The 18,664-nt window shown below is 39.6% G+C and overlaps 1 protein-coding gene across 2 annotated transcripts in view; it reads left to right on the plus strand.

Moving 5' to 3' along the window:
- Nucleotides 1–18,664, plus strand: part of LOC146327277 (LIM and calponin homology domains-containing protein 1-like) — a 152,817-nt gene that overhangs the window by 123,570 nt on the left and 10,583 nt on the right. Inside the window, exons 13-22 of one of the 2 annotated variants that reach the window (XM_084719805.1) lie at nt 625–751; nt 1,149–1,306; nt 3,804–4,287; nt 9,040–9,351; nt 11,503–11,608; nt 11,794–11,891; nt 11,989–12,094; nt 14,386–14,460; nt 15,438–15,466; nt 17,111–17,224. In XM_084719805.1, coding sequence (XP_084575931.1) covers nt 625–751; nt 1,149–1,306; nt 3,804–4,287; nt 9,040–9,351; nt 11,503–11,608; nt 11,794–11,891; nt 11,989–12,094; nt 14,386–14,460; nt 15,438–15,466; nt 17,111–17,224 — 1,609 coding nt within the window. The remainder of the gene's footprint in view (nt 1–624; nt 752–1,148; nt 1,307–3,803; nt 4,288–9,039; nt 9,352–11,502; nt 11,609–11,793; nt 11,892–11,988; nt 12,095–14,385; nt 14,461–15,437; nt 15,467–17,110; nt 17,225–18,664) is intronic. The other variant, XM_084719804.1, reaches the window with a different exon arrangement.

Raw genomic sequence — 18,664 nt, forward strand, 5'->3', positions numbered from 1 at the left:
CTCTGTCATGAAGGATTAATAAATCATATTTGTGGATGATACTGTATGAAGGTAGATTTTGGGTGGAGCATCACCTCAAGGAAGATTTATTTTTCACTGTTTTTTGCCATCAGCCTCTGCTGAGTCTTGGATAAGATTAGAGGATCTGTGTGATTTTACTGTGACTGTATGAAACACATGTAAGGGTGATTCAAGACCTACACCACCCCATCTGGGTTTGTTTTTCATTAATAACCTGCTCACTGTATATTCTCCTGCTGATTACATGGCTGATTACAAAAAAAAATCCATAATTTAATGCAAAATATTGATTAAAAAATGATTTTATAGCTTCCGATAACTCCTACTTAGTCTAAGATCATAACTGCCTCCATGGCAATGGTCTTTTATTCATAACAGTGCAACTAAGCTAATCTGAAATAACAGACCATAGTATGCAGTAGTTGACCAATCAGAATCAAGAGTTCAATACGACTGTGTAATAACAATGTATAATATACAATGTACAAGTGGGAAATTTAAGGAATCACGAGCAGCAGCATAATTATGCTGGAAATGACATGTAAACACACGTTTTTCATTACCTACATTCCCTGTCTGTCTCTCTCTCCCTCCTCCTCCCAGGAGTGTGAGTATGATCGACATGCGTGGTGAGGAGGAGGCCATCTTGCAGCCCCACAGTCAGGTGCGTCACCAGCTGATGCACAACCAGTACAACAAGATGAAGGAAGAGGACGATCACTGGCAGGACGTGAGTGTCTTAGATATGTCTGACTTCTCAGTCTGTCTGCATTTGTTTATTTATTTATTTATGATTAAGATTATTTCTTTCTTATGTTTTCCTGGATTGAAATTACTTTTTAACTCCCAGTAGATCTTTGTTTCTGTCTTCATGTTTCAGGAGTGAATCAGTTTCATACAATGATTTTGTTCCTGCAGGCCAAAGCACAGACTTCAGTAATTTTTTGCTGTGCCCCACTTAAACAACTTAAATCATTTTTCTGGGGCCACAGCGGTGCTTCAGGTCTCACAGCATTGTTGAACCAATCCCTCTTGCCTTGTTTCACTGGGAACTGAAACACTTCCAATCTGTGTGTGTGTGTGTGTGTGTGTGTGTGTGTGTGTGTGTGTGTGTGTGTGTGTGTCAGGACCTGGCCCGATGGAAGAATCGGAGGAGGAGCATTTCCCAGGACCTGATCAAGAAGGAGGAGGAGAGGAAGATGATGGAGCGGCTGATGTCAGGAGACTCATATACCTCCTCAAGGAGGAGAAGCATCAAGACTTACAGAGAGATAGTGGAGGACAAGTAAGTGACATACACACCAACAGGATGTTTCATTTGTATTCTGCTAAAAAAAAAACAACACAGTATGTGCAGAACAGTACTAGTATAATGGAAAACTAGGTCTTTCCTCAGAGAAGATCATTTATGTTCATTGTAATTCCTGTTAGTGGACACAAAGGTGACGGCAACTCCTCCTGGTGTTCATTTAAGTAGGTCGCCCACAGAGGAAATTTGAAAGAGGAAGAGCAGGTTTGCTCGATTTACAGTGAAGTAAAAGGAATAGACTACACACAGTAGAGGTGGCTATAGTCAAAACTGATGATAATGGCTTCAATGCTGTTCCCTGAACAATTTGTTTTTTAGAAAACAAAATTAAAATGACATTACAGTACAAATCTTAAGTTTTATTTTTCAGGTCCTTTTTGCATTCTTAAAGTAGTTTCATATCCTGAAAATATGAATCTATTCACCACAGTCTGGTTAAACTTAAGTCATTTGTCTCATCTTTTCAGTTCTATGTTTCAGCACCTTGGCATTTTTCCACTCAAAGCAGTTTTCCAACATACAAAGTAAAGCACACCTTGGATATTAACTCCTATGGTATTGAAATGTGTTATTGAATCACAAGGCATTTTTCAGTGCTTGATTGATCTGAAGCAATTCACTTGGTGCCAGAATACCGAGCAAACACTGAAGGTTGAATGACCATTGTTTTAATGTCCAGTCAAGATAGCTCATCGTGGTTCAGAAATAGTTCCAACATGAAACTTTTGCCAGCGCCCTGGACATCCCTGCTACTTTACCATCAGCTGGATGTCCTTCTGGGCCACAAGCTTATTGAACTGTTCTGCTTAAGTTTATGTACACAGCTTCAACAGCTTTATAGATCCTAAAACTGAAAATAATGTCTAAATAATAGTATGACTTCACTTCCATATGGGTTTTGAACCCTGAGCTTCTGGGTGGCAGTCCTGTTGTTGATCCACCATGTCCTGCTCGCCACATGTCACTCTTAATACTACTCACTTGACTCTCTGGTTCAAAAGCCCTGAAGGCAAATGTCTCCCATGTGTGGACAAAGACAGCTTGGATAAAGTCTTTTGGCTCTTACAAACACCACAGGCTTAAAACAGTGAGACAGAAATATAATTCACATGTAGATATACATAAATGGTATAAAGATGTTTTTTATATTTAAAAAATGGGAGTCAAGTCTTTTTACTTGGAATGAACACCATGTAGCCATCAGATCATATAAAATATCACATAAAATAGTCAAATACGCTAATATTTCATTGGACCACCTTTAGCTTTGATTACAGCATGCATTCGCCATGGCATCATTTCGATAAGCTTATGCAATGTTACATTTATTTCTGACCAGAGTTGCATTAATTTTTCACCAACATCTTGTATTGATGATGGGAGAGTCGGAGTCGGAGAGTCTGTGTAAAATCTTCTCCTGCATATCCCAAAGATTGTCAGTGGGGTTCAGGTCTGGACTCTGTGGTGGACAATCCATGTGTGAAAATGATGTCTCATGCTCCCTGAACCACTCTTTCACTATTTGAGCTCCATGAATCCTGACATTGTCATCTTGGAATCTGTCCGTGTCATCAGGGAAGAAAAAATCCAGTGATGTAAAACCCTGTTCATTCAGTATATTCAGGGAGTGAGCTGACCTCAGTTTTTGGGCTCATAATGTTGCTGAACCTCGACTTGAGCAACTGAAGCAACCCCAGATCATAACACTGCCCCCACAGGTTTGTACAGTAGGCACTAGGCATGATGGGAGCATCACTTCATCTGCCTCTCTTCTTACCCTGATGTCTCCATCACTCTGGAACAGGGTAAATCTGGACTCATCAAACCACATGACTTTTTTCCATTGATCCAGACTCCAATCTTTATGCTCCCTAGCAAACTGAAGCCTTTTTTTTCCATGATCAGTCTCACTGATAATTGGGATAATATAAATGGGATAAATGCTCTTACTTTCACTATTAAACATAGCTGTGAGTTCTACTGTTGATTTTTTATGATTTGATTTCATCAAACGTTTAAGCGATCTCTGATCACCATCATTCAAGATTTCTTTGCGACCACATTTCTTCCTTGAAGATGATGGTTCATCACTATCCTTCCAGGTTTTAATAATGTGTTGGACACTTCTTAACACAGTTTTAGTAGCTTTATCAATCTCCTGAAACATATGAATCACTGCAGTAATTATCCAATGAAAGGCTCTCACCTATTTGCTTAGTTAAATCCAGGTGGTGACTTTGTATTAGTAAATTGATTTCATTGTTGTAGAATTATTGCTCTGCACTTCTCACCTCTTGAGTGAACCAGTCTTTCTGTTATACTCTCTTGACTGCTGAATATCAAATGAAGATTGTACAGTTTGAATCATGTGTCATATCAACTCATGTAAATCAGTCTGTCTAACATCAGTTGATTCACATTTTGCACAGCTGTTTTGCTTTATCAGTTCTCTACCTCCCTCTGTCTTCAACAGGGAGCGTCGTGAGGAGGAGCTGCGAGAGGCATACAGAAGAGCCAGAAGCCCAGAGGAGGCATCAGCCATCCTCCAGCGTTACGCCCAGCGTTTCTCCATCAGCGAAGCAGTCCTTGAACGCCTCCAGCTGCCAAAGCTCCTGGACCGCAGCATATCTGCTGATCCCTCCTTTCCCTGCTCACCTTTCCCTCTCTCCCTCTCCCTGTCCGCCTCCCCAACGACCCCAGACCCCTTCGATGTGGACCCCAACGGGCCCCTGAGGTATCTGCGCCAGCAGTCCGCCCCTGCTCCAAAGTTCACGTCTACACTGGAGGCGCGAATCGAGGAGTTTCCTAAAGACTCCTCACACCAACGGCCTCAGATTCGCTCTCGCTCGACTGAGCCGCCATCCACCCGAGGCCTGTCACCCAAACCGGTGCCTTTGCTGATGCCCAAGCCTTACTTCCAGTCCCGAACCACAGTGGCTGAACCATGGCCCAGCAAGGTGAGACTGCTGAGATTTCTCACAGACCATCTTAATATCAATAATCTGCAAAGCCATATGTTCTCTGCCCCAGGTCTCTACTTTGTGGTTGTGAAATTTCATGAGGCTGTGATAGAATCCACAAGTCTCAGGTTTTCAGTTATACCCAATTTATGCAATTCAAGTACTGTTTATGGACCCCAGTATCCAGGAATATTCAAATAGAATAGGAGAAAATAACACATTTATGCTGCATGCAGAACACTGTGTGGGTTTTTGTCTACACTGTATTAACATAATGTGGACATGTCTGCAAAGGGAAGACCACAGGGTATCCACAGAGCCCATTTTCATTCAGATATCTTGAGATCAGAGATCAAGTGACCACTTTGAAAATGTCTGTACCAGTTTTTCCTCACTAAAATCTAGCCAAACTTTGAAATGTTATTTAGCCTGGCAAGCTAGCATGACATGGTTAGTACCAGTAGATTCATTAGATTTTGTTTCTCATGATACCACTATCTTCTCTCTGGCCTTAAAACTGAGTTCGCTACAGCCTCTGAAAGAAAGTATTGTTGACCAGTAAGATGAAACTGACTCTGAAGCACTGGTGAGCATCAGAGCACCGTCCAGAGGCCGTGGAGGCAAGAAGACATGTCAAATTAAACTGTATAATTTCAGTAACCAGTTATGTTTGAATATCACCACACTAATCATGACATCAGGCAGAGAAAAACATGTTTTGTTAACTAAGGTGAGGAAATATGACCCTTAATACCAATTTGGATTAATAATGGCAGGCTGAGATACTGACTCAAAAACAGTGTGGTTATTTTCTCCTTTTTTTGTTGTTATGATTTTTTCTGTGGTCCTTGGAATTTTTTGAACCATCAGAAGTGGGCCGTTCCAGACATTTCCTGATCCTCATGTCGGTTGTTCCCTTTTCAACTGGTTTGCCTGGTTGCCACAGTAAAATCTTACTATAACCCACAGTGTTTACTCTATTGAGGTTCCCTATGCCAAGTTCACCCTACGGGATTGTAGCCCTGATTTTCTACTTGCAACCAGATCAGAGGCAAACTGGTCCCTGTGTGTGAACTGTGAAAAGACACAACCAGAGGAGTTGAGAAAGAGAGACGGACGAGTGTCGGAGCTGCAGCCATAAAAACCAAAATTTAGAATGGAGTAGAATAGAATAGAATAGAATAGAACAGAAAGCCTTTATTGTCATTATACATAATACAACTAAATTAGGAGAGCTACCTCTGATCAGTGGTAAAAAGGACACATATACAAAAATACACAAGAACAAAAACAACTGCAGTAACCAAACACACGCAGCTCAATCATACATCAAATAAAATAGAGAATAAAATTATAAAGTAGAATAGCAAGTAGAATAAAAAATAAACAATAAATATAATTCAATAATGTACAAGTCAATGAATGTAATATTGCACAGTAAGATGTCATTTCTGCACCAAAATAACTAAATTATTGCACAAAAATAATAATAAAGTATAGAGGAGACATTCAGTGTTTGACTTTGAGTTTATTGGTTGTATGGCCCAGTGAAGAAACTGTTCTCTAGTCTGACTGTCCATGTATTGATGGTCCTGTAGCTCCTGCCAGAGGGTCAACAGGTCAAACAGGTGGTAGTAGTAGTTGTTATGAAGTTGTAGAGTAGTTCAAACTAGCTCCACCTCCAGCAGTTACAACAGTAACATGCTGCTAGTTTGGACAGCAGACAGACTCGATGAGGATTCCTCCTGGTGCAAGATCATGTAATGTGTGACTGCTGTCTTTGATGTAGTGCACAAACCATAATGACTTCAAGATTCCCAGTTACAAGACAGAAAGTTGCGTGGTGTGAATAGTACAGCGATGACTCTGTAAGTCATTACTCAGTGACGATAACATTTTCTTCATATATACATGACATGACTTTGAGATTCGGTTAGTGTCACCACAGCAGAGGCCATGGTTGAGGTCTTGACCACTTTACATGTGGTTACTTCCCAGCGTTTGCTGCTCTCCTCTCAGACTGGTGGGTAAATTCCCCTCTGGCTCTCTTGGCAGTTACATTAGAATGCCACAGAACCACCATGGTGATGAGCTGGCCAGTTTCTCGGAAAACACAAGACTTCCCCCACAGAAGAAGCATGTAATGTTTCAGTTCAGCTCAAAGTGCTCTCAACAGGATCCGTTTCCTTTTCTTCTGGAAAAATTACCAAATGGGAATATTCAAAATGAGATCTTATGTTTTGGTGTGGCGGGGGAGGGAGGGGCAGGTTATTACCAGACCTAATGGAGCTGAGCGCTTTTCTGGAATGTCTTGTCAGGAGCCTGAGCGGAGCCCGGCTCTGAATGAGCCCCTCTGTTCCCTATTGACTTAAGAAGTTGACAAGTAGGGCCCTCTCAATGTGAAGTGGGCTCCCGGCAGACAAAGAGGGCCCACACAGGCTGCTAGGAGAGGGATGAGAAGGTGGAGGCGTCGGGGGGCAGACTGAGAGCCTGCATTCACCCAACTCCACCACTGTGTCTTAAGTTACCGCTCACTAGGAGCTCCTCACACATACATTAGTGCCTCATTGTCCTAGAGGCCAGCACGGTGTTGTGAGCTAGATGAATAGCTAATAACGAACAGAGATAAGAGGCCGGTAATGACCACAAATGAGGGCTCTGGCTTTTTAGGCAACAAGTTCATTTTATTTTATTTTTTTTTCATCTGTAAATTTTAAGATGTTTCATACCTGTTAACTGATTTTTCATCCACTTAATATAAATAGAGCTGGAAAATAACTGAATTGAACAAATTATAGAAATTACAGTTATCATATAGACGTTATTGTACTTATTTTGAATGAATAAATATCAGGGATGTAACAATATATCGAATATCGCAATATGGAAATATCTCAATACCGTACCAGACTGTGACAATATCTATTGTGATATTACATGTTGAAGTATTTTATTATTCTTATTTTATTTTATAAAAGGACTGCTACTGACAGCTACATTGCCAATGAATGTTTGAATCATGTATGTAGAACAAAGATAATTCATGCCAGTTTTTGCCCATGCATAGGTCAGGGCTGGCTGCTTAAAATGATAGTTCACCCAAAAATGAAAATTCACTCAATATCTACTCACCCCTGTGCTGATGTGAGGATGGGTGAAGATCTCCAGTTCACAAAACACTCCTGGAGCTTCCCTCTCGTCTCGTCTTTTTGGGTCAAATTTTAATGTTACGGCTTACAGACACTTGGATTACACCACACAAGCAGTGTGGAGACATTTTGTGTTCTTTTTTTACATTTTAAAACTGGTCACCATTGACTTCAATTATACTAGATTCGGCTGCAACGCTGTTTTCCACTGAAGCTCCAGGAGTGTTTTGTGAACTGGAGATCTTCACCCATCCTCACATCAACACAGGGGTGAGAAGATATTGAGTGAAATTTCATTTTTGGGTGAGCAGAAGTAGAGGGGGAGATTGCAGGTTAACAGTACATGACACAGAGAAGTGGCATACGTCATCTGAAAACTGGAACATGAATTTGAAATGCAGGTCAAGTTTTTATAGTCATAAATCTCTAATAAACATTGTGTTTTCTATGAGTGCCTATTCATTTTTTTTAAGTCTTAGAACAGTATGATGGAAGTGTATGATGATTACCATGATTCTCTATCATGTTTCAGTTGTGGCAAGTTGTTGCAGTAGTTTGTGGGTTGATGCCATTTATTACAGAGATTTGGTGCAAATTCGTATCGTCTTTGACCACTTGAGAATTGATAAAAATGGTTAAACACCATCCATAGTACCACATTAAGAGACCAAAACCTCAAAGAACACCATAGAAAAATTCATGCTGTGATTTTGCATATTTTGATTTTGACATAATACAACAGCACACTGGTCTGTAAGTAGTTATGCTTGTCTGCTTTTTCTTAGTTAGACATGCATTGTGAATGTATAATGTCAAGCTTTTTATGTGTTCCTAGATAAACAGACCTTTTCTTCTTCTGATAGATAATAGATAAGTTAGAGATCGCCTTGTGTGATCATTTGTATGGAGAGATTTCTACTTATGTCTACTGTCTATTTCTGTGCAGGCAGCACTGCGTCAGTGCAATAAAAAAGTGTCTCCTCATCTTTACGCGTAGACACAGCTGACACACATGTGGAAGAAGTACATAATTTATCACAGACAGCTGTAAACATGTAATTCAGCAGTGTCCAGATCTGCCTTACTGGCTTACCCTTTCACACAGAAGTCAGCTCAGCTCTGTTACTACATCCTTTTACACAGACAGCAAGGCAGAGTAAAGACACAACATTCCCTCCTTGAACAAGCCATTTAAAAAGGGATGGTGGTTTTTGCCCAAAACTGCATAGGATCAGTGGGCAAAGACTGTAAAGTGGAGACCCTTGGGTATCCATAAAACCCATTGTCATCTAGATATCTTGAGACAAGCAGTGAAAGGACCCCTTTGGAAATGGTCATGCCAGTTTTCCCTTAATAAAATTTAGCCTAACTTATTAGCATTATTTGGCCCAACAAGCTAGCATGTCATGGTTGGTACAAATGGATTCCTTACCGCTTTTTTCTTATGATAGCAGCAGCTTCACTCTAGCCGTAAATTTAAACCCACTACAGCCACTGAAAGAGTAATACGTGTGGAAAATTCTTAGGTTAACTTAAATGTCTGGTCAATGTACAGTGTGTATATAAAGCTCTGTATTAAACTTGTTCTCTTCCGATTCAGGCGGATGGTTTGCTCCGAGTCAACGGCGACATAGGAACTGTTGATGCCCCCGCCACGCCTGACAGTGAAGGAAGGGAATCTCCTCCTCATTTCGAGGCGTCCCCTTCAATAACCAGCAACAGCACTGCAGATGCTCCCTCGTCAGCAGCCTCGCCAACACACAGTCCACAGGCCTCGACCGGAGGAGAAAGCCCGGTGTCAACGAAGGCCAAGGAGGATCAAGATGCCACAGAACTGGCTTCTGAGGACGTCCAGGAAGAGAAAATCATTGAGCATTCGACACCACCCAGCCGACCCACCTCGCTCCCATCTGTAAGGATTATTTTCTCTTCTATCAATTAGTTGTTTGGTCCATGAAATGTAAGGGAAAAATGTTACTACTTATTAGTGATATCCTTAAATATCTTGTTTTGTCCACAACTCAGATATTCAGTTTTTTGTCATAGAGCGCTTAAGAAAACAGAAAATATTCACATACAGCTATGGAAAAAATTAAGAGATGATCAGGTGATCACCTGAACCAAATCTTATTTTATGAGGACAATTATAAAAAACACTGCTGTGATTAAAGATTGAGATTATCTCACCAATATTGATTTCTAAACTCTTCCTAAGTTAAAATATTAGTGTTGTGTTGTTTAAAAATGAATATGAACATATTTTCTTTGCACTATTTGAGGTTTGAAAACACTGCATCTTTTTTGTTATTGTGACCAGTTGTCATGTTCTGCCAATAAATTCACTGAATGGCAATATTTTCATTTCAAATTTGAGAGAAATGTTGCCAGCGGTTTATAGAATAAAACAAAAAAGGTTCATTTTACACAAACACATACCTATAAATAATAAAAACAGAGACAGGGATCATTTTGCAGTGGTCTCTTCATTTTTTCCAGAGCTGTATAAGAAGCTAAAATGAGAGAATTTGGATTTGGCTGTTAATTTAATAGTTGTTTAATAATAGATTAATTGGTTGACTGTTGCAGCTCTCATATAATTTTGAAATTTTATTGAATTTTACAAGAATACCCAGCAACTAAACAGAAAAAGAAGAAAAAACAGGCAGGTAACAGACATTTATATAAGAAAGGCAGTTATTTGGGTACATGGCAGTGATTACATAATTCTGTCTGAAGCTATCAGATTATTGTCAACGTTTGGTCACTCTCTCCGAACATATACCCACTATAGCTGCTACTTACTGTGGCACCACAGATGTGTTGCCAAGAAAACACAACATTGGCAATCTGGGTAGTTTATTCGTTTTTTTCTTCTTTTTTTCCCCTAGTTGACTGCAATAAAATCTGAAAATAAAACTTTCAATCCAGTCAAATTAAAAACAGGCGATTAGTGTGATAGAAAGATCATAAAATTAATCTACTTTGCTCTTTTTTCAACAATCATTTTGTAGGTGTCATTCATTCTTGCACCTTTTTTTACCTGAAGACAAACAAATATGTTGCTGCACTTCTTACTAAGTTATGATTATGCCTAGTTTATGTACAGAGTATAGCCTGGTTAAGTCCATTTAGAATATATTTAATGAAAAGTGTGATTGGCAGGATGCGGAGTAGATTTAGTTGGAAAAACTTGCCCCAGTTCAACATCTGGGTTTATGTTTATTTTACTTACGAAATACATAAATGCACAGTCCTTACTGGCTCATTTTTATCTGAAGTCCCTGGCATGTTGATTACATATAAGAAATATTCAAAGATAGAAAGCACATAAGAGCACATAAGAACAGACAAAAGCAGATTGATGACATGTAAAAAACATTTGAAAATACATATAAAAGCACATCCCACATACAGGAAGCACATAAACAGACAAAAGCACAGAAGCACAAATAGTTAAATGTTGGCATAACCCTATAACATACTGTACAAGCACATGAACAGAGAAAAAAAAATTTCAGAGTGGCATAACCAATAGTTCAGATCATGTCAGCATGTTTGATTGTGCAGTTACTGTAATAAATGTTATGTTCCTCAGTTCTCTGGGTATAGTGTTCCAGGTATGTGCTGCTTGATAGGAAGAGACTGCTCAAAGGTGTTCTTTCTGTACGGTATCTCTGGAAAGTGATTCAGCTTTCTGGGTGCACAGTGCTGAGAGTCTCACAGCAGTGCTGCAGAAATCTCTGAATTAATGCATTTGGAACTGAAACACCTCTTCCTGCTATACATACATTGTTTATGCATGCATTTAGTTATTTACTTGACATTTCCTTCCTCTTCATAGAGCCATTAGTTGAAAAACATGTCTGTTTGACTTCATGTACTATATATCCAACAAAAGTGCTATAATTTGATTCATCATTTTGTCATCTTGCAAGGCTTTTGGCATTTAATTGTCAGAGTTTGAGTCTTGTTTATGTATATAACGTGTGTATTACACATGCGTCTTGATCTCAGGCTTGTTTAGTTCACTACTGAACTTGTAAACCATCTGTGACCCTTACAGGAGCTGCAGAAGCCAGAAGACAGCTTTGGGAAGACTGCAAGCCAATCAGTAGCTGCTCCACAGGAAGAGAAGTCAAATGCTGCAGCTGAACCAACACCACCTGCAGGTCTGAACAGCATGCTGCTATACTGACCCCTTGTGGTTGCTCATAGAGCTGTATCACTTGACCTACAACTTTTGGAAAATGTGAAGAAGAAAAAGAATTTTGAGGAAAACGTGTAAAAGAAAATTGTATTTTTTTCATGTGATTTTAACAGCAGTGATGAAATTGTGTTGTCACTGTGTTTTCAGAAGCCAAACAAGAACAACAGAAACCTGAAACTGAATTGACCTCCAACCTTGTCCAGTCAGGAGTCACCACACAGCCAAGTCAGGCAGTAACTTTACAGGTTAGGATGCTAAACTAACAAATATAAACTTTTTCCACCAAATATGTCAAAAGAAATGATCACCCAGCCAAATGATAATCTTTAAATGTCTCTGCAGTTAAGTGTTCCCAGTTCCCAGGAGACGTCACAGCAGAGAGTGAATGTACCAAGCTTAGCTACTCCAGAAACATTTGGATATCACCCTCCAGTGGAAACAACAGCAGGTCAGTGAACTCCTCGCATCCAAATACCAAGCCAACAGCTTCTTTTCCATCCATCTTCTTGTTTTCTGAGTTGGATGAGCAAATCCTCCTTGCTGGCGTCTTTCCCTTTTTCCTTTCAGCCTGACGCTCGTTCTGTTTCATTTTACAGCAAGATGTTTGAATCACAATTTAAGTTCTCAACTTATTTTGGCAAACAGCACAAACTCCTACTTCACCTTTCTTATCTGTTTAACTGATAAAGATCTCTAATTAGCTCTCACACTTAAAGGAACAGTTTGAATTATTTGAAGTGGGGTTGTATGAGGATCAGTATCAGTAATGCTGTTACCTGGTAGCATAGAGGGTACGCACTGACATCACTCTCCCACTGGGACATGCCCCCTCAGTCGGACTGAGTGGCAAAACATCCTGCAGCATGGCTGCATGAATCAAAGACAATTGGTCGCCAGCAGTGATCCCTACAACTTACCAAAGACACAGTGGTCCATGAACACTGGCATTTGGCCAGGAATCAGGTTTCCTGACATTTATATGTATTTGATTTCAATGCCCGGAAAATACACAAAACAAAACAAAGAAATACAAAAGTGATCACTTGGTCGTAATGTTACTTAAAGCGATAGTTCACCCAAAAATGATGTGCTGATGTGAGGATGGGTGAAGATCTCCAGTTCACAAAACACTCCTGGAGCTTCAGTGGAAAACAGCAGCCAAATCCAGTACAATTGAAGTGAACACAATGTAAAAAAAGAACACAAATAAAACACAAAATGTCTCCATAATGCTCGTGTGGTGTAATCCAAGTGTCCGTAAGCTGCAACATTAAAATCTGACTCAAAAAGACGCCATTTACACCATGTTTTTAGTCTAAATGTCAACTGTAGCCTCTCAGACCTGATCTGCATGCACACAACTGAAGCAGGTACACAGGCTCTCGCCCAAGCGACACAACATGAGATATATGAGATCTTGCGATACCTTCACATCTGTGTTTACATGCTACCTGTAAGCTACGCAGACAACAGAGAGAGATCTGCTCAGAAATACTAATACTAATACTTGTTATGTATACAGTTGACTTTGCAAACTGTCTGAGGACTTCAACATAGAAGAGGAACATCATTTCTTTGCTGCAGCCACGCCGCTTGGGCGAGAGCCTGTGTGCCCGCTTCAGGTGTGTGCACGAGGATCCAGTGGCTGGATTGTAGTTGTCTCTGTGAATTGTAGCGATCAATTTGCTCCTCTTGTCTGTAGGTTTTGGCAGTTTGTAAAAAGATGAGATTTCTTGTTAAATCTTTTTGTATAGTGAATCACACAACAGCTCCCTCTCATCTTCGATGTGTTTTTTGTGTTTTCGTGGTATTCAAACTGAAAGCTAATGCTGCCACTCAGTTGTCTTTTTGCCACTTAGTGGGTGTAAATGCTGTGACTCCGCCTACTGTGACCACACATGCATACCCTCTATTGCATCTATTACAACCGATGATGGTCCATTTTGGAGAGGCACTGAAGTTATATAATAACAATAAACATAACAAACATAACAATAAACTGCTGTAGACAGGGTCAGCAGTGAAACATTTTGGCCACCTAAAAAAAATCTTTCTAAAAAAATCTATATGCTAAATTTAGAGTATTTTCACTGCTTTACCTCGCCACCAGACAGCTTTTTTGATAGAAAATTGCTGTAATATGAGCCAACTATAACTCCCTAAAAATAACATTTTTACCTCACAAAAGACAGGACCTCCTACACCAGTACTCCTGGTGTTTCCCCAAACTGGGGCAGGTTGACAGCCACCTTGGGTAGTAATACCCTGATAATCGAAAAGTACCTCCTACAACCCCACTTGAAATAATCCAAACTATCTCTTTAAGTTCACTTTTCATACTGTAGATGGATACACCAGTTAATTAGACCTGAGATCCAAAACAACATGTCTAAGAGAAGTAATTATTACCTTGCCAGCACTGCTTTGCGGTCATTTTCTTTTGCCTTTATTCTGACACACATTAAGATTGTCTTGGAAATTCTAGCGGGAGAGAAAACATATTGACTTTTTACCAAATCTGAATTATTACCTCTTTAACTGAAGATTGTTTTCCAATTACTATTGATTTAGTCTGCAGTATCACAGGAGCAGAACTATAAAAGCCCTTCCCAACTCTCGATGTCCACACCAACTCCTGGTTTTGACATCTCTCTATCCCTTATCACTCCTCTCCCTCCTTTCCTTCCCTCATTCCCTCCTTTCCTTCCACCCACACATTTTTTTTTTATTTTGCTGTAGAGTTTGCAAACAGTATCAGGTCTCCGCTGGCAACCAGCAACCCTAAGTTACGCTGGGACTTCTTCGCTCCGCCAGGTAAACCCCCCCTCCATTCATCGATGGAGCTCATGTTTCTGTCCCCAGGTGCTGAATGCACAGGGTTTCCCTGCTGTTTTCTCAAGGGCTAGACAACAGCCCTTCAGTCCCATGTCTTGTTTCTTTCACCCATTTCCAGAGTGTTGTGGATGATCAATGACGTGCTCTCTCCTTCTCTGTTTTAACTGTCATTGTGAAATTTCTCACCTGTACTAAAACTACGTGCAATGACAAATGCAGAGCAGCTCCAATTCTAACTCATCAGTGTGTTTGTCATCGTTAAAGAGCGTGCTTCATTTTTATTCATATTAGTATCATCATGTTTATTAAGATTCACAGTCAGAAGATTCTTTCCAAAATATCCAGTGAAGTAGGTCACCTATGACTATAAATTTCTGAAAAGTACAATGGATCACGTAGGATTGGGTGATCTACTTAACATTATAAATGATCAGCTTTATGTATGCCTCAGTGTGCTTTACATTGCTATCTTACCATTGTCCACCAAAAGCTTCCTCAGCATTGAGATTATTCTTACCCAGAGTGATTCAGAAAAGTTTCAATTTATAGCTGAATACTGAAGATGCACCAAAATATTGTCCATACATCAGTATTGGCCAATATTTATCTTGTTGGCAAATAAGTCCAAATCCCCATCAGCCCACAATTTCATAATCAGTTCATCCCTACTGAAAACATCAAAACTCAAGGTTGAATACAAGTCTAAGAGCAGGACTTTGTGTTATGTTGCTCTTGGTGGACTGGTTTTTTGTCACTGCTCTCTTTGTCTTTGTTTCCTTGTTTCTGTTTGTTTCGTCATTTTCTTCACTCCTTAGGTTGTCAAACCGACACATGGCGTGTTGTCATTTTCCTCAGCATTTTCCCCATCAAAAGGCATTTTGTTTTGATCAACTGTATCCAAAATGTTTGTTTAAATTGTATTTTAACTAATGTTTCCTCTCACACTTCCCCCACAGAGGAGACGCGGAAGGACTGCCGTGGAAACGTGAGTGAAAAGCATCTTCTGACTACACAATACTTTGTGGTCAGACGTATGAAAAACCCTTTAATTGCTTCTCATCTGGCTTATCATCTCCTGAGTTACAGTACTGTAGTTTAACATACAGCATTTACACAAAAACAAGTCAAATACTGAAAACCTGATAACATTCCATAAAAAAAGAAAGCGCTAATTAAAGCTACTACAAGGTACTTTCATAATTTGTTGTTATGGAGCTCCCTGTAGACAAAAGCAGTAGTTTCCACCATAATGACCACAAAATATAATGTCCAAAATAAAACAGTATAGATAAAAATCTCCTACTGCTTCTTTTTTTTCTCTTTGGAAAATATAAACACAAGCTTGTTTCATCTGATTTCAAGGAAAATCCAATCAGTGACAGGCATTAGAAATATCTATACAGAAACAGCCAATCTGATTTATTTTGAACATTTAAGAAACTATAATAATAATAATAATAATAAGAAGAAGAAGAAGAAGAAGAAGAGGAAGCAGAAGTATGATCAGAATAATCATAACGATAATAAATGTAGGAAAAAAAGACCAGAACAAAATAAATGTTCAACAGACTTTTAACATAAATTACATTTCATGTCCAAAAAGGAGCATGCTTGTCTAGTCCTACCCTTCCTATAGTAATCTGTCAATCAACAATCAATCATATAATCTCACTTTCTGCTCCACCTAAACCACTATGTAAGTCCTCTTCATACCTAAACAACACTTTAATATGAAGAATTTGAAAAGGTAAAGAAACAAAATAACAACAGTATCAACCCTCTTTCATCTTCTTTCTGATGCTCTTGTTTGCTTATGTTGATCATATACAAGCATCAGTATTAAATTGAGACTGTTGCATAACCAGTAGGAAAAACCTTGTAGTAGCTTTAATTACACAAGTATTACAGGTAAGATTAAGGAAAAATCACCAGGTTCCTTATAAAGTCTTTCATCTAAATGCAGTCATAAATTCAAATAAAGAAAAATATGAAAGTACTGTCTGCATCTAAACCCTTTATCATCAGTCTTCAGCACATCCTGCACAGCATACACAGAGAAACATGCAGTATTTTAAAGATGAGGTGGATCGTATCTGACAGGGTTAGTGCAGTTTTGAGACCTCACTGCATCATACTACAAGGCTCTACTCCACATCACGTGACACACAGAGCTGTTGATGTAGCATGCCAGATGAGGAGGCTGTAGATATCGGCTGAAACAGCTTTCGTTTTCCTTTGAGCTCATCTGTCTCTTTCTCTGTCTTCTCTCTCCTTAGTAGGAGTCCTTTGGCTAGCATTGGAGTAGTGCTGTTGTGGTAGACCAACTATTTCTGTCTCCTCCCTTCCCTTCTTCTTTTCCTGTGGTGGATGTGTGTGTTGATCTGTGTGTGTGCGTGTGTGTGTGTGTGTGTGTGTGTGTGTGTGTGTCTGTGTATGTTGGGGGCCATATCCATCTCTTGGTCTCTCATTGGTTTCACGGTCGGGTGAGATTGTGTGTGTGTTTATGTGTGTGTGTATGGTTGGTGATCTGTTTGTGGGGGTGAATGTCTGCATGGATATTTGCGTGCTGTGTGTATTTGGGCATGTTGATGCGTGCGTGTGTGTTTGTGTGTGTGTTGGGGTCTATCAGGTGTCAGTCCCGGTGTTGCCCCAGGCCAGGCGGGGTGACCGCTGGTCTTGGGACCCGGATGAGGAGCGAAAGCGTCAGGAAAGGTGGCAGCAAGAGCAGGAGCGCATGCTGCAGGTACACAGTATACCTCAAAGGGATAAAGCATGGCGCATGAGTCTGCAAGGTTAGGGGGGTGATAGAGGATTAGGTACAGAATGGACCTTTAGCTATAGAGGGTATGCACGTGATGTCACTGTATACCAAAGTCACTGTATGTCACCCACTGAGTGGCAAAAAGATGCCTGAGTGGCAGCCTTAGCTTACCTTCAATGCTGCAAAAAACTCATGAAATAGGAAAGAGTTGTGTGATTGACGGCTCAAATAGATTCAACTAGAAATCAGAGACATCTTTTTACAAACCTACATACCTTAAGTTATATACTCTATTGACTAATGATACCTCTCAACTAAATATTAATCATCTTTTATTTATACTTGTCTGAGCCTTGTGTTCTACAGTCATGCATCACTTTGCACATCATCACTCAGATAATTTATGTAAACGTAAATGCTGCTGCGTGTCTCTCCAATGATGTCATAAAATAAAAATACCCCTAAAGACCCGGACTCTTAAAACCAAAATATCCTTTGGTGTCCTCATCACTAATTTCATCATCAAATCCCACCCTGAAGTATGACAAAGCGTCCAGGTTTTATATGATCATGGTCACATGTCCATGTCCATGAACCACTGTGTCTTTGATAAATTGTCAGGATCACTGCCAAATCCAACTACCTTTAATTTGAGCAGACAGTCGATTGTTTTACTCTGCAGTTTCCCCAGCTAAAGGCAGCCATGTTGTAGGATGTTTTGCCACTCAGTCCGACTGAGGGGGCATGTTTTGGTGGGAAAGTGACATCAGTGCACACCCTCTATAAATACCTATTGGGTTAATAGCATCTAAGTGTACAAACAAGTCCTAGAGAAAGAAATAATTGTCGAGGTAAACCTCAGCACATGGGGAAAAAGATCATTTAAAATGAAGCTTGCTAATTATAAATAAAATTGTAGTCTGTATGTTCGGCACCTATAGTGTTATTAGGCCATTTGCACAATAGATTTAAATGTAACGAGATAAATCATAATTCAGCAGCTTCACCTTTCACAAAGACTTAACATGATATGTGTTTCATACTCATCAAAGTTATACATTGTGACACTAGAAAACAAATGATGTACCTTTATTAAAGAGATTTTCAGATTTGTTCTAACAAATTAGTGCACAATAATAAAGCTTAAATACTATATAAATACATAGTAGAACAGAGGCTCTCTTGGCTTTTTATTATCAACTATAATTAAAACTCCAGTCCCTCAATTTGACTTTTACAATTTAAATTTATTGTACATGTCAATGGGCACAGCAAGTCACTAGCAGAGCCCACATGATTGAATTTGGGTCAAACCAAATTGCGTACATTGTATTTAACATGGCAGGCAGATTTTGAAATTACTTGTCAACAAATAAGTTTTGATAAGCCTGGCATGATATCCAAGTGAGGCGTTGTTTTTAG

Source organism: Lutjanus erythropterus, chromosome 5 (assembly GCF_056507025.1).
Source record: "Lutjanus erythropterus isolate fLutEry1 chromosome 5, fLutEry1.hap2, whole genome shotgun sequence".
Classification (NCBI taxonomy): domain Eukaryota; kingdom Metazoa; phylum Chordata; class Actinopteri; order Lutjaniformes; family Lutjanidae; genus Lutjanus; species Lutjanus erythropterus.